Source organism: Rhipicephalus microplus, chromosome 2 (assembly GCF_043290135.1).
Source record: "Rhipicephalus microplus isolate Deutch F79 chromosome 2, USDA_Rmic, whole genome shotgun sequence".
In the NCBI taxonomy this organism is placed as follows: Eukaryota; Metazoa; Arthropoda; class Arachnida; order Ixodida; family Ixodidae; genus Rhipicephalus; species Rhipicephalus microplus.
In genome coordinates, this window is record NC_134701.1 from 156098126 (window position 1) to 156122758 (window position 24633).

At 46.8% G+C, this 24633-nt stretch overlaps 1 protein-coding gene across 2 annotated transcripts in view; it reads right to left on the bottom strand.

The window, feature by feature from the left end:
- LOC119170660 (DNA damage-regulated autophagy modulator protein 1) overlaps positions 1 to 24633 on the bottom strand; it is a 55672-nt gene that overhangs the window by 11434 nt on the left and 19605 nt on the right. The window contains exons 3-5 of one of the 2 annotated variants that reach the window (XM_037421886.2): positions 12632 to 12699; positions 7615 to 7787; positions 6284 to 6458 (exon numbers count right to left, since the gene is read on the bottom strand). In XM_037421886.2, coding sequence (XP_037277783.2) covers positions 6284 to 6458; positions 7615 to 7787; positions 12632 to 12699 — 416 coding nt within the window. The remainder of the gene's footprint in view (positions 1 to 6283; positions 6459 to 7614; positions 7788 to 12631; positions 12700 to 24633) is intronic. The other variant, XM_037421887.2, reaches the window with a different exon arrangement.

Consider the following 24633-nt stretch of genomic DNA (forward strand, 5'->3'; position numbering starts at 1 on the left):
CACTGCTACTTTACCTTAAGTCAACAAACCTGAGCGACTGCCTGTATACTGCGTGTGCTCCCCGAGTCTGCTCGTGATTGTGTGTACCTTCTCATCTTTCTGCAGCCTCTTTTCTCCCCTTTATCCCCTCCCCAGTGCAGGGTAGCAAACCGGATGTGCGTCTGGTTAACCTCCCTGCCTTTCCTTGTATCTTTATCTCTCTCCGGACAGCAGACTATCATCTTTCGACGTCCTTTGCAGCGAATCGTGGGGACACACGGCCAATTTTTAGAATGAATGCTTACCAACGACCACAGCTCTCTATTACTCTTGACCATATTAAATTTATATATCCACGCACTGTTACGCGCACAGACCTTTCATTCATCGCGGCACGGTTAGGCTCCCTACGGATATGCTAGAAGGGGGCTACCCGATGACAAATAGAGAAATGGAAACTACACTCCATTACACCATCGTGTTCCCCTTTTTAATGCGAATGTCAAGCAGAATTCGAGGTCGTTTTTTTTCTCTCTGGAAGCTCGCGCATTATTCATTATCAAAGGCCGACTTGCTAATATGACCATTTGTGAACAAAAGAAAGATAAATCCTCCACAGAGAAACTAGCTGTCTGAAAGAACTAAAACGTGAAACCCAGTGAGCATATCTACTGTATGAGTCTCAAACATACTTTGCTTTAACATTAAAGAGGGTCTTGACCTTTCATTACGCACCGATAAAAACCATCAGCGATGGGACACTATTTATGTCTATTATCTATCACTATTTTATGTCTATTATCTTGGCACGCAAGTTTTTCAAGACACGTCAAGTAATCAAGTGAGTACGCCATAAGCGGGATACTGTCTGACGATGCTGGACAACATTGCCGCGGCTGCGATTAGCAGACACTGCGTTGACGCCCTTGGCGTCATTAGAAGTTTTCAGCCTGTTCGGTATTTTGGTAACGCAAAGGGCGGGCGTATTACCGGATAACGTGCCACGTAGCTGCCAATACGTCAAGTGGCGCTATCTATGGAAGAAAGGAGACAACTAACAAATACGTATTTTATGACATCTGATATTCCTGGAGCATAAATGACCAAGCCTGCAGCATTGAATATTTGTGTAAATCTCTCGAAAAAATTGTCGAATCGACACAAATACTTTGATGTCGAAGGTTAAGGCGATGAATCTCAAACAAATAAAAGCATCTATTCGAAGCTAGCGAGCTAGAGAGCGTGCGAAGGCCACTCAATAGATTCGAGGTGGACGGCAATCGTTTTCAGCGGTGCGGCAATGTTCTGCAGGCGCGCGCATGCGCAGCTCACGCCCGGTATCTCGGTACACGCTAAGTATTTTGCGTATAGTGGTGAACTGGACAGACTAAGAACCTCTATTTTGCTGTCAGGCATCAATGTATACGCCCTTTGGTTTAGACGTCTCCTCCGTCCTGCTGACTGACCACTCATTGTACTTCGGTATGCCACAAAAGACCTTGCACACTGCTGGCAATATTCGGCCGTTTGCTAAACCGTTCCACTGAAGATCAGATTCTCATATATTCCTAAGCAAGCATTGAATCTGCACAATACAGTGGATTCAGATGACGATCTGTGGGGTTCTACAAGAAAACAAAAACCAAACATCAGGCACAGTTACAGGCTCGAAAAGGAGTGAGCAAGAGAACGGGTAGATACGATATATCTTCGTCTGTTCGCGAGTAACGTATCCCGATTGCAGCGCATGTAAGCAAACCTCTCTCGTTGCCATACTGCCACGTGCTCACTTTGACCTTCTGGTGGTTGCCCTGCTTTAAATATGTTCTTTTCCCAGTGACACCACGCCTTCGTACCATACGACGCGGTGGCCTTGCGGCATGAGTACTGCTTTGCATAACTGCCAAGCATAACGCCCGAGCATAACTCCTGGACGTATGGCCTACGTGACCATGGTGACACTGGAGTGATTCTTTCTTTCTCCCGCACATGGCAGCCAACACTTACAGGATGCTGCGCATTACGCGCGCCTTTCGAAGAGAATTCTCGACAGATGTAGCTTTTATGGTAACACGAAGCCAGTTTTTCTTTTTTTAGTAGAACGAGAATGGGCCAGGGAGTCACAAATCCGTGTACTCGCGACGGAGCACGTGGCAGGTGCAGTTCGTCAAAAGCGCGACAGTCAAGGGCGAGCTCACGTCTCGCGGTGACCTTGCGAGCACTCAGATGGATGCGGCAGATGCGGGTGTCAATCCTCATTGTCGCTAACGGGTAACCACAATGGGATCCACGCGAAGCTCGCAGTGTGCGAAACGCGCCGAACGCGGAAGGGAGTCCTTGGCTAAGCACACGCTTCGCCCGTGTGTTCGGTTCCGTTTGCATAATCTGTCATAACCAGTGGTTGCTTAGCAGTGGGAAGCGAGAGCTTGATTTTCTATTGTTTTCTCAAGGTTAAGGAGCGAGCTAACAAACGCACACGCAATTGCGTAAGCTTCGAGGCAAGAAGCAGAGATAGAAGTGTAATTACAGGCGTGTTAACGTAATGGAGGTCGCGACAGACAGAGACGCACCTTGCGAATTACGGAAGCTGCCGTGACACTCGCAATGGCCCACGACGCGGGTCAGAAAGAGCTGTCAAAGCAAACGAGGTATCTTTGTCACACACTGCAGAATTCTCGGAGAGATATGAAACTGCTAAAGTAGGAATCTCTTGTCTACGCTATTATCGATTATCCAACCATGTTCCGGTTGCCTTGTCGGCAATGTGACGTAATCAAACAGGAAGCAGTTCCAACCGGAAGCTGGACCTATCAATTTTTGCTGGTTAGAACAGTTGTTCTCCTTGTCATCTGCTTTTCTTGAAGCATGCTCGGCTGCTGACCCGGAGGTCTTTGTTCCTTTCAGGCCACTGCGGTCGTAGTTCGATGAAGGCAATATGCTAGAGGCACTTACTTGTACTGTGCGACGCAAGACCGCCTAAAAAATACCAGAAGGTCGAAAATTTCCGAGATTTTCACTTGCACATGCCTCAGACAGAGCGAGACAGAGCGAGATAGAAGTAGAAAGGAAAGACAGGAAGGTTAACCAAGCTTGGCTCGGTTGGCTACCCTACACTTAGGGCGAAGAAAGAGAAAATAACAGAAAGGAAAGAGATAGAGCTCTCAGAACCATATTGTTGTTTTAGCACGTGCACTCTCAGATGATGGTGTATTATTGCATTCCGGAAAAAAGGATCAGGAAACCACTTACAGCACATCGCGCTGTGGTACGTCAAAAATATTTTCACAGCATAGCATGTCTTACCATACATCGAACATAGCTTGCTGGTCTTTCACCAAGCCTTCATATGGTATGATCCTCTCGGTCGTGAATGAAGTAGGTTATGTGAAACTTGCAACATTTCTTTTTGCCATATTTCACTAAAAAGAGCCGAGAAACAACAATTTGGCAGACAAAAAAAAAAAACACAGGCGTGCCATTCCTCTCTCATATTAGGAGTATAGAAGGAACATGCTGCCGAAGCTGGAGTACTTGGAAATCGTTCATAAATATTGAGCTATACACAGAAACATGAGATAGCCACGCGTTTTTTTGCAAGCACTCCTCAACAGAGTTCGATCGCATGCGTGATAAGTTCAGTACTACTCCAATCAGATGAGAGGTGAGATGGAGACTTAAAGTGATCAAGAGTTACTGAACGAACGCCACACTTGAGCAAAACTTTCACTACGTGTACGGGACGACATTTCAGACCCAAGCACTTGGTGTAAACTTTCCTGCGAACTTTGACAACGGCATGACGGCTCGGTGGTGTGGCTTCAAGTAGCCTTATATAAATATTTGCTCCAGAGTGATGTTTCACTCGTTCCAATCCTGGCTGATCGCGTCAAGCATTTTAATGTTCCTCTGTAACACACACACACACACGCAAGCACACTCACGCGCACGTGCACACACAGACACACACGCACGCACAGACATACGCACGCACAGACATACGCACGCACGCACAACACGGTTGATCCCTCCTTGTTAGGAGTCGATTTAACAGGAAAGTGAGATATGTCTTTATAAATGTAGTTCAACGTTCATTGTACATTTGTAAATGAGGGCTTGCACATGTGTTCGTTGACGTTTGGTGGCTATAACACCGTTTGATGCAGATGTACCTGTGCTAACATAACAACACATCTCGGTCCGGAAGACCAAGTCAATCATCATGAGATCATAATCACTGGTACCCGATGTGCACTCATCAAAAAACGCCATCATTTCCGGAGAGAGGGAGCAAAATATTAACTCTCCAACAGTCTGAGCCGTGAAGGTGTTCTGCTTCCCACTGGTGTGGCTCTCACTCTCTGAAGTTTTCTGGAAACCAAATCTAAGTTGAAGCCGGGAAGCCAGCCTCTGCCGGCCTCTGGCTACGAAAGCTCGTTGAGTCGGCTTTCATTAGTGTCCTTTTACCAATGTCACATCTGTGACCGAAATGATTTCAGTGAAGTCTCTCTATGATGCCGTTGGCGCAAGCATTGAGATCTATCCCTGACCTCAAGTTTTCACTCTACGCCGACGACATCACTCTTTGGATGACTGGCGGCTCCGATGGAGAGATTCAAGACACCCTGCAAGCTGCGGCAAATACGGTTGTGGCACTTACAGGGTCTATGAATCTTTCATGTTCCCCACAGAAATCTCAGCTACTTCTCCTACCATCTCACAGAGGGGGCGAAAAACACATATCCAATATACAGGTAATTCTAGATGACGTACCAGTTACTCGAGTGGATAGGATCCGCGTGCTCGGTTTACACATTCAAAGCAATCGGCTCAACACATACACACTAAAGACACTTCACACCACCGTTGATCATACCTTGCGACTTTTGGGTCGGGTCAGTAATAAACATGGCGGACTAAAGGAGGCCGAACTCCTCCGCTTGGTCCAAGCCTTCGTTATCAGTAAAATAACTTTTACAACGCCTTACCTACACTTTCTTAAATCAGAATCCGACCAGATAGACATCCTTTTACGCAAAGCGTATAAGTTCGCTTTAGGGGTGCCTATACGGACCTCCACTGAAAGGCTTATGCGTACTGGCACCTTCAACACCCTTGCTGAACTAGGAGAAGCCCATATTGCATCTCAGTATAACAGACTTTCTAACACCGTGACAGGCCGACACATTCTACAAACCCTTTCTGTCACTCCGGCATCCATCACTAAGGTCAAGTACACCATTCCACACCACATACACGAGAACCTATACATTCCACCACTTCCAAAAAACATGCACCCTGAGCACCAGAAACAGCGCAGGATGCAGCGCGCGAGGGCCCTCAAAAAACAATTCTCCTCCTCCAATGATGTGCTCTATGTTGACGCCGCCGATTACGGAAACAGGCATCATTATGCAATATCGGTAATCAACTCTCACGGCCAGGTCGCTGCGGCCGCCTCCGTTCTTGCTTCTTCTTCGGAGGAAGCGGAAGAGGCGGCCATAGCCCTGGCCCTGACAATACCTAGTTCATCCGTTATAATCAGTGACTCCAAAACAGCTATATATAATTTCGGAGCGGGCAGGGTTTCTAAGCCAGCCCTTTCCCTACTTTTGCATCATCCCCTTGATCGACTTGTAGCACTAATCTGGACTCCCGCGCATGCGGGCCTTGCCGGAAACGAGGCGGCTCATGCGAGTGCCCGAGGATTCACAGTCCGGGCACACGCATCCGATGTGTCGCAATTCGCTACGAATGAGGCGCCATTTACAGCGCGGGATCGCCTTATTTCATTCCACGATATTTGCACACACTACCGTTTAGAGCGATTAACCTTCCCGCCACTCACGCGCAAATCTTCACGCAGGTGCGAAATTCTGTGGCGACAGCTGCAGACTCGCACCTTTCTTTCGCCTTACCTCCTACACCGCATTCATCCATCCTGTTATCCTTCCCCCTCATGTAAATTTTGTGCCTCCTCCACAGCAGACTTGAACCACATCATGTGGCGCTGCCCTAAGCACCCTCTTCCCCCATTCCTGAAACGCCTAATTTCTAGTGAGGAGCAGTGGGAGGCTGCCTTGCGCAGCTCGAGGCCCGCTATCCAGGAGGCCATCCTGGAGTGGGCTGAGAGGGTAGAGGAGGACTACTTCAAGTAGTTCATCCCCACCACACCCTTTCCTGTTGCCCCCTTCCCTTTAACAAGGGATAAATAAAGTTGTTCATTCATTCATTCATTCATTCAGTGAAGTCTTGGTGGACCCCGACGTAATACACTTTCGTGTTAGAATGTGAGCGTTGATCTTACTCAGAATTCCCGAAATGATGCCGACAATGGCAATGAGGCACCGAGTGTAGAAGGAGGTCTTCCAGGCGCCATAATCGAGCAGATAGTAGCACCAGGCGAGTATCCACATGAGGCTGATGCCACTGGCGAACATGCCCACGGCTCCGACCATGTGTGGCACAAAGATGGGATATAGCTGTGCGAAAAAGAGGACACAATCAGTCAGAACGTGTATTACTCTAAACAAATGCCAAAGAGCAGCACTTTACCTCATGAATCTTCATACAAGCTGTCGTTCAAAAAGAGTGCTTAGACTCTAATAAGTAGTGAGGGGGTATTATAGTAGCGCTGTTGTCCGGGAATATTTATCATCTCAATAGAACCTTAAGGAAAGAGAAACAAAAAAAAATTGTCTCCACCTCCCCGAAGGGAATCGTCAGAAAATGCTGCGCCGAGAGTACACGACGTAGTAACTTTATTGGCGGAAAATAATTACCCCTAACTACTTATTTACTCATTCATTAGCCAGCGAACGGTCGAGAGTGAGCCGCGCGCTTCACTCTATATATATATACGTACGAGCGAGTGGACAGAAGAGTGCGGCGCAGAGAGTAGAGTGAACGGAGAGAAAAGGAGCGGCAAAGCGCTGCACCTGCCCTCTCCTACACTGCCCCCACACACGCGGGAGCTCCGCCGAGCTCCCGCGATGCGAGCGCCTTCACAAGCCAGAGCGCGCTCCTCACATCCAATCACTTTCCGCTACACCACTAGCGCCACCAGATCCGGTTGCCAGGGGCGAGAATAAGCGCGCGCGCCCGCAGCTGTTTCTATGGAAGAAAGAGTGAAAACGGAAAGATAACACCTCCCGGCGCGCGGACGCTGCCGGACGCCTGACATAGCCCGATCAAGAAATGCCTTCGCAGTCAAAAAACGACAGTGGCCACAGAGATGGAGCTAAAGCGGTAGCCGGCAAAGTTCTCCATTTTTTCCTGTGATTTGAGCTGCGTGGCACGTGGGTCTTTTTGCCGCATCCTCTGATATGCGACACACGTCGTTTTGTGTGGCTTGCCGTATGCTGCTAGCGCTTTGTACACAGTCTGAATTGGTGTATGCTGCCCTCTTATTTCCTTATACATTTTAGTGAATTAGTGCTGAATGGTGGAATTTGTGCAGCTTGTGTGACACATAAAACTTTGTTTTTACGTGTTGGAGAAGTACACGGAACGCTAACCCGCACAACTTCGCTGTAAAAGAAAAGTCGTATTTAACGGTTCATAACAAAACAATTCCTGGAGCTTTCCAACCGCTTCAGACCAGCAAAGCCGATGGAGGTGCGCGAAAGGATCACTCACCCAGGTGCCATCTCTCCGCAAATGACCAACGGGGTTGACGGCCAAGAGGACCATGCCCGCTGAACAACCAGCACCGGCCAGCGGTATCAGGCGGCTCAGCCATTTGACGTAAAAGTCTTCGGTAGAGTTCATCACCACCATGATCATGTAGCATACGCAGCAACCGACCAGGACTATAGGATAGGAAAGAAGGCACTCAGTAAGGCGCTCTTACAGGGCATAAACGAGAAAACATAGTATGGCTATAGCACACCATGGCTCTATGCAGACTCTTACCTCATCAATGACATTTAATTGGTTACTTATTGTCAATTACCTCTATGCTTTAACAATTTCCCAATGGCCTTTATTGCTCGTTAACTACCCCTGTTTAGTGAAATGCTTTTTTCACTGGTCAGTGATTTGAAACCATATATTCTCGAAAGAAATGCTTCCAGCAGGAGACGTCGACATTAGGATTTGTATTTGGCAGTTGTAGGACATGTTTCAACAACAAAGTTTAGTGCTCTGCTTTTTTCTACCAATTTTAAAATGCAAGCCACGCGACCTGTATTGATTGCAATACAATCGGCATCTCACAACGGCTTCACCTTTCTGTTTTTATGCGATAGCTCTCAAACTTTTTTCCCAACTTCTCCGTGCGTGCCCTTGAGTTTGCTGCATTCGTAAGCGCTTGTTACGTTGAACAGGGGCATGACGCTAGATGACGAACAGGGGCATGAGGTTCATGACCCTGAGGTTAGGTCAGCGAGTCCGCATATGAGAAATCAATAATAAGGTACCACCATATAAGCGCCACTGTACTTTTGTATTTTTAGCTCTTTCCCTTCCAAGTATTTTGGCCGAAAACAATACAAATATGCAGATTTTTCATATCTGCCTATTTGATTGTGCATGTCTTGAAACATCTAATAAGTTATGCACAGGCGCTCTATTCGCTAGATGCACGCAAAACACTTTTTCATGAACAGGATTGTCGTTATTGCTCTGCATCAACGAATTTTCTGCTTTGACGCCCCAATTGGTCCAGTCTTCACTGCGGAAAATGGGCCTTTTCAGTTTAGAAGTAAGAAGTAGGGGCAATCAGGTCCATGAAAAGAAATTTCTAACGCGCCACATGAATGCTTCCGTCCACTGCAGATGTTTCAAGACGCGGTTGTCTTCCAAATTCGATCATTTAGAAACTATGCTGTAACTTGTAGCCATTTGCCCACTCGCACAACTGAAATTCTTAAGGATGTCACAAAAGTATGGCAGAGAAGCGAATTTCTGTTCTTTTTATTTCTTTGGACGGGGCTTTTGTAAGCACGCTCGCGCCGCTTACTCACAGGGGAGGATACCACTTTCTGCTTCCGGTGAACAGAGTCAAGCCCATGCCTTGGCCAAAATGCATACTATGAGTGCATTTATAAGAGAGAGAGAGAGAGAAAAATCACAACATATCCACGAGGTGAATGATGACGAGTGGGGCGAAGCAGACGGACGGCCAGACGGACGGACAGACGAAAGGATGGATGCAAGAACGCACGGACGGATGCTTGGACGAATGTACGGACGGACGCTCAGGCGTATGCACGGACAGACGCACACATGTATGCACAGACGGACGCATGAATGAAGGCAGGGACGGACGCATGGACGGACGATCGCAGGGAAGAACGGACGGACGGACGCATGGACAAATGCACAATTTGACGGACGCAGAGATAGACGGACGAACGCGTGGACGAACGCATGGACGAACGCAGAAACGAACGCAGGAACGAACGCAGGAACGGATGTAAGGACGGACGAATGGACGCAAAGATGGACCAACAGATGGACACACGAGAGGACGGACGGACCGATGGACGCATGCACGGAAGCACGGATGGACAGATGGATGGACGCACGTATAGACGGAAGCAAGGATGAACGGATGGACGGAAGTGCGAATGGACTGACGGGCGCTTCACCCCACTCATCATTAACTCCATGGATATGCTGTGATTTTTATTATTTATCGTACTAGAAGTAACGTCCTCTAGTATCGCGCCATTTGCATTTTCAGCGTATATGCATTTCGTCATACGTACAAGTTCTGACCTCTACGGCCAGTTCAAGAGCTAACGAGAGGCGGCTACATACGATTATAAAGGGACCCTCAGCCCACGCCATAAGGAGCTTCGCCCCTAAAAGGTGTACTTACAGAACGGCAGAGAGGTCGGCCTGAGCAATAGCATGCTCTAGCATGCTACTCTACACCGGGGGAGGGGAAATGGGAAGTGAAAGAGCAATGAAGGACCATGGTAAGTTAGGGAAGGGAGTATCTACAGTACCATCAAGCTGTCACAATGCTACAGCCACGCATCTAGTCTAGTGACTTGTAGCAAAGCTGTGACCACCCTTACAACCACAGTTGCACTGTTGGCGTCAGGCCAAGGTCCAACAACAACCTCACCAGTCAGTGGCCTATCACGCAATCCTTCAGTAGAGAAAATATTGCTGTCGTTCTTGTTTGTATGCTGGGCAGGGGCAATATACGTGCTGTAGTGTTTCTGGCATTTGACAGTGATCACAATTAGGTCTGGTGTCACTGCAGCCGCTATGGACCTAACATATGGCGAAGGTGGCACAAAGACGAATCCGGTGAATCATGCTTACGATATGTCATTTTAATAAACGAGGCACGTCGAACGGCATTTCAGGGTCCCATTTGTGCGATAGCCTGTGCAGTCGCTTTGGTTTGGTCCAGTGCTCAAGTGTGAAGCTTTGTATGGCACGCCGAGGAGGCGTTTGTGTCTGGCCGTGAAAACACAATTCGTAACGCGGGACCACTGGTTAATAGTCTTTTTGATTCAGCGTCTGCATCTTCATTTCTCATAACACCGCAGTGCGCAGGAATCTACACGACTACGACGACGAGGCAATTTTCTGAATCAATGAGAACAAATTCTGCTATTTCTACGGCTAAAATAGAATAAGTACCTTGTCTCAAGACCCAGTTCTTGATTTACATGGCAGATTTGGCAGTGCGGAATATTGTAAATTCACGAGGTTGCTCTCCGGAAAGGAATCATATTGCCTCCTTGATAGAAACAGGCTCAGCGACAGTTGATAGGGTCTCGTCGTATACCTTGAACGATCGATGTATAACCATTTGTGGGTTGACAAGGCTGCAGCAGAGGTAAATAACGTTAAATAATCATCGGTGTACACCATGCGTATTACCTTGACACGCGGTAATGCAGTAGTAATGTAAAGTAGGGTCAGTTGTTTGAGGCCAGCTGTTGAAAGTAGGCACTTTTTCGTTTTTCACAATCCGAGGAATCATAAGGCTAACCGGTGGTTTGAGTAAGACTCACGGGGGTGTTCCAAGAACACTCGGGGAGAGAAAAGCGTCATGTTGAAATGGTCTTAAGCTATGATATAACTCATGAGAAACTACAGCTTGATTGCGAGACGGGGAGTTCTAGTAGCAGGTGCCACCTGTGTTGGGCCACCAAACGAACATGCACTGGTAGAGGTTCGCAGCTCATGTACACTCTGATGGTCAAACCCGAGCTACCGCGATGGTTCCGTTTGTTGAAGTGCAGCCTGGTAGACCGAAGCATGCTAGCAATCATTGAGCTTGTAAGCTGTCTACCGTGTTCACAAAAGTGCGTTTCATGCTTGAGAGCACCTGTATCTGTACCGTATGTGTTCTACAAACGCAGCATTATTAATTGAAGAAGTGGCGATTATGACGGGCCCCTTCCTTCTCTCGCCTTGTCCGAAGATCGAGAACAAAACTTTTCAGGTTAGATTAGTGCTGCGATGTGTCTCCCCACTACAGACCCATGTCTACGATTACCCCAAGGAAATCGTGCGTTAGAACAGGTATGGCTACTCCAATAACAGTTATGAGGTATTTAGTAATATGATTGTGCATCAATGCAAGCACTGCATATTTGTGAATTGAAGAGTGTTACCTAATCGCCCTAGATATTTGGCTTTGATTGTCACTGCCCGGTGAAGTCGAGAACGCAACTGTGCACGAGTAGCTCCAGATGCCAACATGCCTATGCCATCTGCACATGCGCTGACCTTCACCGTGCTGGGAAGTTCTCCTGCTAGTCCAAATTATCGTAATGTTGAACAGAATAAAGCTGAGAATAAAGCTGAAAACTCCCGCGTGGGGAATGCTACGGTTATTATTATATCGATCAGTGTGTCTCTGTCGCTTGTAGTCATGTAGATGGTACGGCCACTGAGCTCATTTATGATGCAGGCAAACAGTCGTCCACCACATTCAAATTTTCCAATGGGTCGGGGATCGCATAATGCAGCATATTATCGCAGGCGCCCTTAATGACTTCAAAGACGGTCACCACTATGATAACTGCACAAAATTTTCTCCCTTCGCCTCACTCACACCACTGAAAAACTTCAGCAATGACTAATATACACACTTACTGTCGGCCAATCCTTGTACAACTGAGGCTAACTCGATACATAGCGTGCCTATCAAGTGTCATATATTATATGCGCATGGAAACGTGTGCCGTGCCTTGTTTTCGTGATCGTGCTTGCATCATAGACGCGCCAGCTGAACTAGACGTGTATAGTAAGATACACTATGCAGTATTCCTTAAATCAGCAGCACTATCTTACGACTACGTGTTGTTGAGCTAGTTTGGCAAAGGTGTGGCGCTCAAAAGCGACAGATAAAGTTAGATCAACTATGTATACCGGGCTGTGTCTTCACTGCGATTGTCCTACTCTTTTTGAATACCACCTTATGTCTTCTAGGGCTATTCTATATGTTTTAGCATTCACTACGCTATCTTCACCTGAGTAAGCTTTTGTGTGTTAGCCGATGCTAGAAAAGGGGTTTGCTGTGATGCCTCTCCTTTGATCTCTTCCACCGCGGCGTCAGTCCCACATTAAAGTGCTTACTTCGGGATGTGTGTATCTGCGAAAGGCTCGCATAATGTCCAGCCAGCATATTACATATTATAGAGCCCCACTCATACTAAAAATTGCACAATGAACTTACAGCAGAGCGACACCAAAATCATGGAAAAGGAGAAAATGCTGCTTTGTGGGGGATCCCCGCCGGCATCACTGAAACAAACAAAAACAGGCAGTTTATTTGCAAATCTGTTAAATTAAATGTACTCAAACTGTCACAGCTACATTTTCATGCTGTTGACTTTCTTACGGTCAAATTCAAAGCAGAATCTGCAGGAGAAACACACCAGACTGATGGGGTTTTAATAACTGAGGTATACGTTAATATGCGAGTGCTCTCCTATCTCTGTCTGTTTGTCCAACACCTGATTGTTTCTTTGCTTTTCTAAAGCACTCTATCCCTCATACTAACGCGACTTGTTTCTCGACATCAAGCGTGCCTAAGATAACTTTGGAACGGAGTTACAAGCACCAGCATGGCTGCATGGTAGAATACTAGGCTGGCACGCAGGGGACCCGGGTTTCAATCCCGCTGTGTCCTTGGTGTTCTTATTCACCTAGTTTTTATCTTATTTCATGCGATAGTTGTTACGGACACCGGCGGTAGCTAGCGGCGGCGGATGCCACCGCAGGCGACTTTTGTTGTGATCTCGTAACAGCTTTCGCTGTAAAAACAAGCACTTAAGTGTACACTTCTTTCCGTCATTCATAGCGAGGGGATCGTTCTGGCAGACTTGTTGCCTCGAGGGATTAATAGTGTGAGGGATTAGTGATAAGCTGCGAGCTCGTAATAAGCTACCATGCTTCATGATGCCAAAACAGGTCCGAAAAGTGTTCCACACGCATGATGATTACAGGTGGCACTGACAGACTCTCACACGTTTAATTTAGACATGTACCTAATAACGTTCGTGAGAGAATAGGCGCAGTGCCCCAGTTGGACGCACTATTCGAAAGTCGCAAGTTCGGTCCTTACCCATGGCGAGCTATGTCTTCCTCCACTTTTCTTTCTTCAGACTTGCATTACAAGTAACTGATTTAACATCCCCATATACTTCTTTCCTTCAGTCTGCAGTGTCTTTATGGCTTCCAAAGATACGAGTTATCGCTGGCCAATGCAAAGTTAAATCAACGCGTAGCTGTCTGACACATTGCTGCCAATTAGAATGTAAGCGCTTACTTTGACAGCATGTCTTGACAGTCGAGCGGTGAATCAGTACATTAAATATTTTATTGGATAATCTGCGTTTTTCTCATCCAAAGGCACTATTCAATTTTGTGCACTAACAAATACACTTTGTGAAATTCGCTTAGATTCGCTTTAATACATGTGTGCATCTGCAGTGTCCACCTTTATCTTCTTTTTTGCCAAATAAAACTGGACCATTCGTGGAAATAACAAACATTTCATTTGATATTTATGAGAAGAACGTGGCATCAATTCATTCGTAAAGGCGCAGTGTTTCGTCGTCCAAGAGCAAGCGCCTGTAAGAACGAGCCTCGCCGAATGAATCACTTCATTTCCACCTTTTGTCCTTCAGCTTCCGCAATTGCTTCAGTACGTAACATTATTTATTCAAGCAAGCGGCAGGATGTGCGTACACTTGCAATCGCACCATAGTGAGTCAGCTGTTTCGTAGCACGGTGACCCAGGAAGAGAAGGGACGCACGAGTTCTTTCCGAACAGCTGTTACGGATATGACGTCGGCGTAAGCATCCATAATCGACATACATCTCCTTGGCCCTGCCAGGCCGATTTCGTTTCGCACCGCAACGGGTCGCTGTTTGTCGAGTCTTGGCGGGTAGACATCACTCGGGCGGTTCACTCCGGTTGAGTGCGGACAAGGGTCGCTTCGACGGGTTCCGCCGCGACCTTCGCTCATACGTGACACATCCGCCGCCGCGCTCTGGAGCTCACGGCCAGCTGAAGTAATCGGTCCCCGATGTGAATGACGTCCGTGGGTGCGCAAATAAGCCCCTAAAATGACACAGCGTGATTAGGAGGAGAGATGAGAAATAAGAACGAAATGTAGAGGAGAGAAACCGTGATTAGCGAAGGTAAACGGGCTGCACTGGACGGGAGTTTGGCTGCTATTTTGAACAGGGGCGTATGCGTGCGGTTAGGCGTGTGCAGGATTCTCCGTCGAACCGTCTCCCTCACTACCTAATGCTCATGTCCGAATAAAAGAAAGCTTTGCAATCGGCTCAAGAACGAGGGTGAAATGATAACATTCATATCTCAGTGGCCTGCCTTAGATCTTCGCCTTTTCAGGGAGAAAAGTAGTGATTTAGTGGAATAACATCGCTTTTAAAGATAGGTGCTGTCATCTTGGTAAAAGTACAGGTGCCCCTAGGAACACAAATTTTTTTTTGTGTTTTGCCTTGATAGGTCTTGCGTTTTGTTGATGCTCTATGCCAATCAATTGATTTGATTGATATGTGGGGTTTAACGTCCCAAAACCACCACATGGTTGTGAGAGACGCCGTAGTGGAGGGCTCCAGAAATTTCGACCACCTGGGGTTCTTTAATGTGCACGCAAATCTCAGCACACGTGCCTACAACATTTCCGCCTCCATCGGAAATGCAGTCGCCGCAGTCGGGATTCGAACCCGCAACCTGCGGGTCAGCAGCCGAGTACCTTAGCCACTAGACCACCGTGGCGGGGCAATACACCAAGCAAAATTTCATGAATTTGTATATTGTTATATTTCGTGCTTTTTTTCATGAGTATCTACCATGAACTGTTTTTTTTTTCGTTAAAATTGGGTTGTATGTTCATTGCAGAAGGTGGCAGTAGGTATTCCTGAATTGCGCTGATATACACTTACTGTACCACTGCTACGACCACCATAAAGGGGCTGCGGCTACGTCAAGCTGTCTGAGTGACAGGTTATTCCGCCCATGCCTCCTCATGCTACGGTGCGTTGAGGCGACAAGAAACGCATTGTCAAGATGGGAAGTAAACATTGCTTATATTGCAACACCAGGCGTCTTTATTGCGAAAAAATTAGGACAGATTGCGTGAAGTCTCGCCATGCTGGGTCACAGTAGAGGTGGGAGCCACCCAGCTGTTTCTGGCTTAGCTAATATCTTAAATTCTCACCACTCCGTTTCACAATGACCTACAAGATTCTGTGCTATGTTGTACTACACATGGCTATACCTGCCTTTTTTTAAGGGGTGAAGCAGCTTGTGTCTTAGCTTTGTCGTCGACTGTCGCGGTCCGCTGTCTAGGTGGTATAGAGACCGTATTATGCAGCCTGTGATGTCTCTATACGCTCAAAGATGTCTTTCATATGCCTTAATAACCAGAAATCACCCGAGTAACATGCATAGACCTTGCTTTTGCCATTTTCGATAAGATTTCCTCGAAGAACGAGTAGGTGTTCATTTCGCAGGCCTTTGTAGTAATATTGAATGGAAAACGAGATCCACAACTCAAGATGATATAAGAATTATAACAACATTATAAAAGCAGGAGCATTAAATAGGAACCGAATAAATACATTTCTATATACAGACACACACACTCTATGTCACTCCATTTACATTCGCAGTGGCACGGGGGGGGGGGACGTACTGTGACATACAGGTACGATTCAACGTGCTACGCCACTCATCATGATTCATAGTACTGGAGGTATGGTGATTCTTCGATCTTTCTAGATGTTTCTTTCTGTATCTTCCTATCTTCCTTCCTCTGTATATCTATCACTCTCTCTTTTTATTTCCTTTCTATGTGTGTAGGTCTTTCTTTGTCTGTGTTCGTTCTATCGCCCTCTATCTTTCCCTCTTTTTTGTTTCTTTTCTTAAAATTTGGCTCTTTTTCTATTTATTTCTTCCCCCTCTTTCTGTACTCGCGTTTCCCTCTCAACTCGTTCCTCTTCACCTTAAGATTTTTCTTTGTCGCCTTCACTTCCCTTTCCCACCCACTTGCTGTACTATTCCATACAATACTGTGTTATGCCTCGCTAGCGTGCCTGGATATTCAATGTTCAGCTTCGGATTGTGATTACGCGGACTCTAATCTCACCGAGGAAATTCTCCCCAAGAATCCCTCTCTTTGCAAATCTTCATTTCCCTTCCTTTTTATTTCTTTTTCTCCTTCTTTCATGCTCTTTCTCCCTCTGTATTCGTTGTCCTCTCATCAGAGTTACAGAACCCCGTGCTATATAAATTGGCGCAAGTGTACTAAGAGCGAAGTAGAAGATGAAGACGATGACGATGGTGAGGTAGAAAATGAGGAGTGCGGCTGGCAGTTGATGCTGATTATTATTTTCTGATTGTTCTGCACGGACTAACGCACCACTGTTAAAAGTCTGAATGTACCCGTAGCTCCCATACCCTGTACTTTAAACATGCAGCCCAGTACTTATCACGTTCACCATTAGGTATACATTACACTGAGTAAAAGTATAGGGAATACTCGAGGAGTTCTTTTTTTTTTAAGTGAGCCACATTCAGAAACCGAAACTAGCTCAGATAAAATTTCATTGGCCCGTACATATTTTTAACTCATTTAAAACTGTTATTGGAGTGATGCAAGTCAAATACAACCAGCTGCGTCGGCTGACAAATTTCGTTTTAAAGCGAAATTCAGCCAGATTCGTGCGTTGTGCGGATCGAAATGAACCAAATTCGGACAAGTCATTAGCAAAACAATTACGTGAACACTTGTTCCAGCAAGCATGCGATTCGGGTGGATTGAGAAGGACGTGCGGAAACACGAAGCAATCCTGGATCCCCAAAGCTACCAAATGATCTTTTTTTTTCCAAATAATGGCACTGTGTTAGAGCTCGCTAAACATTGAGGCTTGAATGACTGGAAGGCCTACTGTACGAGTGACACAAAATCGACATACAGCTTTCCGCTTGAGATCACAAAAACCAAGTTCTTTTACATTCAACGAAATACATGTGGTAGAAGCCGTAAAATTAGAGCGAAACCCCACTTTAAGGTGTCCGTACCAAATTTCGTACAAGTCCTTAAGAGGAAAAAAAAAATTCCTGCACAAGCACCCGTGCTATGCTCACTGCGCACTCAGCATGTCAACGAAATGAAATAGAGATGTGACAAGCCTTCTCGTAAAGCATTTCGGCAGTTCGTGGGCAGACAATGAAGAGGAGGAGGAGGAGGAGGAGGAATAAATGAGGAAGGACAGGGAGGTTAGCCAGTTCTCAGACCGGCTGGCTACCCTGTACTGGGGAAGGGGGTAAGGGGGATAAAAGATGAGAGAAAAGAGACGTTGTAAAAAAAAAAGGGAGAGAAGGTCATCAGACGATCCACGACGCTGTTTACAGTCTGTCTCTAAGACCACTTGCCCGCAGAAAGCGCAACAACGCTTTCAATGCCTTGCGTGCAGAGGACGGTCTCGGCCAGTGTCCTAATACCCTTTCTTCCGACAATTGGCGATTGTCTATTCTATCTAAAGCTTTTGACAGTTCTTTTCTTGGCACGCTGAAGCGGGGACACTCGCAGAGAAGATGGGAGAAAGTCTCTGCGCAGCCACAGTTGTCACATGTCGGGCTTCTGGCCATTCCGATTCGAAACGAATAAGCATTCGTAAAGGCCACCCCAATCCACAGACGGCACAAAAGTGTCTCCTCTGCTCTGGTTATTCCTGATGGAAGACGGAGCTGTAGGTGTGGGTCCAAATTATGAAGGCGGGCGTTGGTGAATGCCGGTGAATTCCACTGAGCGAGTGTCAGTTCTCGTGCAAGTGATCGAAGCCTTGCAGCGGCGTCCGTTCTTGATAATGGTATAGCTACACAAGGGGCATCGTCATGAGCAGTTCGGGCTGCTTCATCTGCACGGTCGTTTCCATCAATGCTGCAGTGGCCTGGTATCCATTGATATGCTATGTCATGTTGTTTCTCTATAGCCCGGTGATGGAGCAGTCGTATTTCAGCAATTAGCTGTTCATTTGGTCCATGGCGATATGGCGAGGCAATTCCCTGGAGAGCTGCTTTGGAGTCGGAGAATATTGACCATGTCTGTTGCGGTTCTTCAACTAGGAACTCCAGAGCGGCACGAATGGCGGCGAGTTCTGCCGCCGTGGATGATGTCAGATGCGAGGTCCTGAACTTTATCGTGATGGATTTCTCCAGAATTACCACTGCGCCTGTTGAACTTGTTGAAGTGACCGACCCATCTGTGTAAATGTGAATCCGTCCACTGTGTTTCTCATGCAGAAACAGTAATGTTGTTTGTTTTAGGGTCAAATTTGACAAATTTTTCTTCTTTTGCATTCCGGGGATGGTTATCAGGGTTTCCAGTGGATGTAGACACCACAATGGTAACGACGGTCTTGCTGCGTGCGTGAAGTTCGTGGGAATCACCGTGCGATGTGGGGCAATAATAGAGCAGAACGCAGAGCATGGCCTGGAAAGTGGAAGGGAGGCAAGGTGATGCGATTGAATCCGGGTGGCATGTCTTATGTGCGTTCTTAAAGCATCGACACGAATGTAGGTTGTGATAGGGTGTTCATGTGCGATTGCTACAGTCGCTGCTGAGGATGCGCATCTCGGCAGCCCGAGGCATATTCTCAGTGCTTGAGCTTGTAATGACTGGAGAACGTGAACGTTTGTTATGCGGGCCTTGCCAAGCACAGGTAGGCTGTAGCGCATGAAGCCAAGAAAAAGTGCAGCATACAGTTGAAGCATGGCTCGTACCGATGCACCCCATGATTTTCTCGCAAGAAACCTTAGGACGTGGGTGATCATGGTCAGTTTCTTCTTCATGTAAGCGATATGAGGGCTCCAAGACAAATCACGATCTATTATTACTCCCAGGAAACGGTGAGTCTTTTGATAGCTAATTGTGTGTCCATTAATTCTGATGTGGTATGGCGTCATTGTCTTGCGCGTAAACGCAACTAGTGAGCATTTCTCAGATGACAGCTCCAGTCCTCGTCCTTGAAGGTAGTTTGACGTCAGTGTAGCCGCTGTCTGAAGCCTGGCTCGTACGTGTAGACGCGTGACCCCTGATGCCCAGATGCAGATGTCGTCCGCGTATATCGACAGATGTACGGAGTGTGGCAGGACGTCAATGAGGCCGATGAGCGCAAGGTTGAAAAGTATGGGGCTTAGGACCCCACCTTGAGGTACGCCGCGATAAGTATGATGTTGCCTTGTTGCGCCATCTTCTGTCTGAACGAAGAAGGTTCTGTCTTTCAAATAGCTGTAGACCCATTGGTAAACGCGGCCTCCCAATCCAATGCTTCCCAAGGCGTCCAGGATGGTTTCATGTAATACATTGTCGTATGCAGCCTTAATATCCAAGAAAAGTGCCGCTGATAATCTCTTTAGGCTCTTCTGTTGTTGTACAGACGTGACAAGATCAACAACATTGTCTATGGAAGACCGTTCACGTCGAAAGCCGGTCAAAGCCTCGGGGTATATATTGTTATGTTCCAAGTACCACTCCAGGCGAGTCAGCACCATTCTCTCCATCACCTTTCCAAAACAGCTGGCAAGCGCGATGGGGCGATAGGAGGCCATGTCCAGAGGCGATTTGCCTGGTTTGAGCAGGGGAACAAGACGGCTGCACTTCCACGAAGGAGGAACCGAACCGTTGCTCCACGAGTCATTGTATACAGCTAGAAGGGCACGCCGAGCTGTTCGTCCTAGGTTAGCAAGGGCCATGTAAGTGACTCCATCGGGTCCAGGCGATGACGAGCGCTTGCATGCTGCCAATGCTGCCTGAAGCTCCTCTAGAGAAAACATATTGTCCATCCGAGTGTCTCTGGACACCGGCGCGTTTCGTAGGTTACTCATCTTGATCCCGGACCCCTTTTTTGCAACCCTGGCGCAGAAATCTTCCGCTACATCGATTTCACGCCGGCCTTGGTGGAGAGCAAGGCTTTTGAACGGACAATTCTGTTGTGGCAATGCTCGTAGGCCGCGTATTATTCTCCATATTTGCGAAAGAGGTTTGTGGGGATCGAGCGACTCGCATAGTGACTTCCATCGTTGCGACTGTAGTGCATTGATTCGACGTTGAATCTTCTTTTGTAGACGTCTCGCTTCCCTCAAGTCGTAGATGGATTTCGTGCGCCTATAACGTCGTTCGGCGCGACGACGGATTGCACGAAGTCGCTCCAACTCCACCTCATATTTGCAAAAATCTGGCAAAGGTCCACAATTAAACGTTGCCTCTTGAATAGCGGCCTTCATTATACCTTCTAGGCTCTCAAGAGAACCTTCTTGGTTTCTCTCGCACTGCTTCTCTGTGGATGATCTCTACTTTGACCAGTCTACCCGTGAAGCGGGCGTGATTTGCAACTTGCTTAGCCCCTTCATCTTTATATAGGTGGGGATGTGGTCACTGCCATGCGTTTCATTGTCCGCAAACCACTGCACCTTGGTACTTAGGCTACTTGACACAAAAGTTAGGTAGAGACAGCTACTATATGTCAGACCCCGTAAAAACGTGGGGGTGCCGTCATTTAAACAATATAGTTGGTGGTCAGATGCAAAGGAGGACACATTTATTCCCCGACGGTCCATCTTCTGGCTTCCCCACAGAGGGTGATGAGCGTTAAAATCACCGGTAATAATCCATGGCCCAGGTGTCGCTGATATAATGGCGCTTAATCTTGCTGGGTCGAAGCGGCCTGAAGGCGAAATATATACTGCCACTAGCGTGAAGTTCACGTTCTCGCGCTTAACTGTCAGGCACACGTATTGGTTGCTGTCGTCCGGTGTTACTGGATGCTCAATATATGTGAGTTCGCACCTGATGTAAACAATGACCTTACTGGTTTCGTTACGGGTTGCAGATCTGAAAGCCTCGTATTTAGAAAGTCTTATAGCATTGTGAAGACGTGGTTCACAAATTACGATAATTGGAAACTGATTCTTGAAAACATATGGTCGAAAATCCGAAATGCGGGGTTTAAGACCTCGGGCATTCCATTGGAAAATTGATGCTTCTTTCACTTGTTTACGGAAGGGCTGCAGGGAAAGAGCCATGGTGCTTCTGTAGATTTGATAGCACCGGATTCAAAGCGTCCAGTATTTGAAGAGCGCTGTGGGCAGCCGGAGTCTGAATATTATTCAGGAGTACTCGAATTGTCTTCATGAGGGTCTTAATCACGTCTATTATTTCGTTATCTTGACTGTCATGACTTACTCGCTCTGAAGTAGCTTTCAGTGGGTGATGCTGCCGTTCTACTGGCGGTGTCACTGGTGGCAGCGCTGGCCACGCGTCAGGGTCAATGTTTCTTGCGTCTTTCTGAGGATGCTTGTTGTTGGCACTTGTTGATGCTTGTGGTGGTGAGTGCGTGATATGGGGTAGCGGTGTATCCCTGGCCTTTGCAGAGGATGTCCTAGGACAATGAAGAGTTCCATTATTTGGTCAATGTCCTCACGCGCGCCAATGAAAATTATCGTATAGAAGATTTTCAGGCCAGTTTCTTGTGCTACGAAGAAGACGGACTGATATTCATGTATAGTTGAAGACGCTTAATTGAAGCACTGTTTCTGTTTGCTTGGTTTTCTGCCAAAACTTCATCATGTTACTCCTGAGTGTCTATTTCAATAATATTTTCACACCAACACAGCATCAAATTCAATTTGTTATTTCAATATACGCCAAATTTGTGGTTTCCATGCTAATATTGCTGAAGTCAACTGTATATTTTTGCTTGCTACTGACCGTATGTTTCTCCTAGCTGACATGTAAAATATATCGTGCAATAGGTTCGAGAGCGTTGCGTTTAGTTTTCATAACAAATTTTTGCTGTTTGAACCAATTCTGTTCAGATGAATTTGGCTCATTTTGAGAGAATAAGAACTTTCCACCTGTCGCTCTTTCCTCTGCGTACGCCTGTGCGTAAGTGTCTACGTTCCAAGGCTCACGCGCGGAAGCAAAGGTACGCGATACCATAGTGCTTACTTACGTCCCCATGTTTAAAACATGTCTTCCGCGAGCAAGAGAGGAGGAAGATGGATCGATGCACCTCAGGGCAGATAACGCATGCTCGGCGACGTCAGCGATGCCACCGACCGCGGAATTACACGGAAGCTTGCCGTGCGGGCCACGTAGTTTCGGTGACTCCCAGAAAATCCGCATACACTTTCGTTCGTTTCCCGCCGTATAATTCTGATTTCGTTAAGTCAGGCTCATGACCTTCCTTCCACAGCTGCAGCTTCGCCACTTCTTGGAGTTTGAACTATCGCCCTCCACCGCAGCGTCTGGCTCGGTTGTTTTCCAAACGATGTCCTTGTTTCTATGGAAGAACCCTTGGGTCACGTGCGGGTAATGAATAACGCTGGTGGTTTGAGGTGACGATGTAGCGTGAATGTGAGTCAGTGGCTCGTGCTACGCGGCAACAACGCAGGCTGACGCCTACTACATACACCGAGTCATCACCTGAGCAACTTAGTCGACGTAATACGTTCTGCATAATGCGATGGTACGCAATGTCACCCCGTTAACGACAAAAACAAAAGAATATATGCACCTGTTTTCCTTCTGCGTCCTCGTGAGATAGCGGTCGCTCACAGCATAATGAAAATGATTAGCCAAGCGTGAAACACTAGCAGTGGCAGATTTCATGCAATAAAGCTTTGCAACTGGTGTGGACTTCATCGCACGTTCTTTGCAAAATAAGGCACTTGGAAACGCAGGTAATAATTTATTAACGAAACTTAGCTTACAAAATTTGAAAAAAATTCGGCAGATCCCACGTATCTGGGAATCAACGTTATACGAAGCATGCGGACGGAAGGTGACCATGTTGCAAGTTTTTATTGAGCGACATGTCATTAGATAACGCTAAATTAATGCATGCACAAATGTTGCACGCACAGACATATGTTGAAGGGTGTCAGGTGTTTATATAACGAGTTGTTTGCACTTGCGCAATAATGCCAACAGTCCAGAGTACAAACCAGCGATAAAAGTGGTGCAGCTGCACGCGACTTAATCAGGACAAGGCCGAAAACTACCTCAGCGGAAATCTTCCTGTACTCTGCACTCAGCCAGAGCACCTTGTAACAACTGCAACGGTAGGAAGTAGAATGCTTGCTGCTCTGAGTAATCACAGAACTTTGGTGTTCTTTGCCGAGCCTAAGTCGATCGTTTTACAAGTCTACACCTTCCTTTGTAAATAGGATTCTGTATGAGTTTTCGCAGAACTTCGTACAATAGCCAGATAACGAAAAGAGATAAACACGCGATAGGGTTAACTGCGACACCGCCTTGCACTTGACTGGCGGCGAGAAGTTTGCGATCTTATCTAAAAGGTTGACTTCCGGTTACCTCTACTTCCACAACGTCCTGGTTGAACTGAGATAACAGCCAAGCTGTATGGGTTTCAAAAAGTGTGACGCCCATGAGACGGCCTTTAACTATCCCATAGTAGAGTACCGGGTACTCTAAATCGTTCAACATTTTTTTCACCACATAGGTTAGAGATTTATTTATTTTCTTCACGTTCTATACGATGCTCTCGTTAACAGATAAAGCGAGAAAACTACGAATCAGCATTTCGTCCGAAGAGTGTCGAAGGTTGCAGGCTGATTACTTACATCTGCAGCCATGAATGTCGCAAAAACGCTCACCACATAAGGCTTTGTAGGCCCAAAAAGAGGTGAGCCAAAGAAGAGAACTATAAGTGACAGGCAGGGAGGACATGTTTATCTGAGCCCGGTTCGGTTGCAGTAATAAAAAAAAAAAAAACTCGAGGTGACCTTGATGTTTGACTTCTGTGCATGAACTGACCCATGAGGCGTCTCACTCGGACTCACTCCGGAGGTGATCATGTCGTGAGTCTGGGCGAGTCTGTTCGAGGAAAAATTTTGGTAAGCCTAAGTACGAGTCGGTCCTTTTCAGGCGCTGTTTAGCGCAGCTGTTATCCGCGTTGTGAGACGATACCACTCGAAAATGCGTCTCCTGTAACAGCGAATGAATAAAGATGACGTACTGTCTCCGGAATCGGCACACTGACGCTGACTGCACAATGAGCACACCGGCTTCATTTGGTGGTTTAACAGAAAGTACAGTTTATTAAGCGGAAAAACAGCCGCGTTTACGGAAGGCACAAAACGGCTACGCCTCCATCTCCCCCTCCCGCGCATGC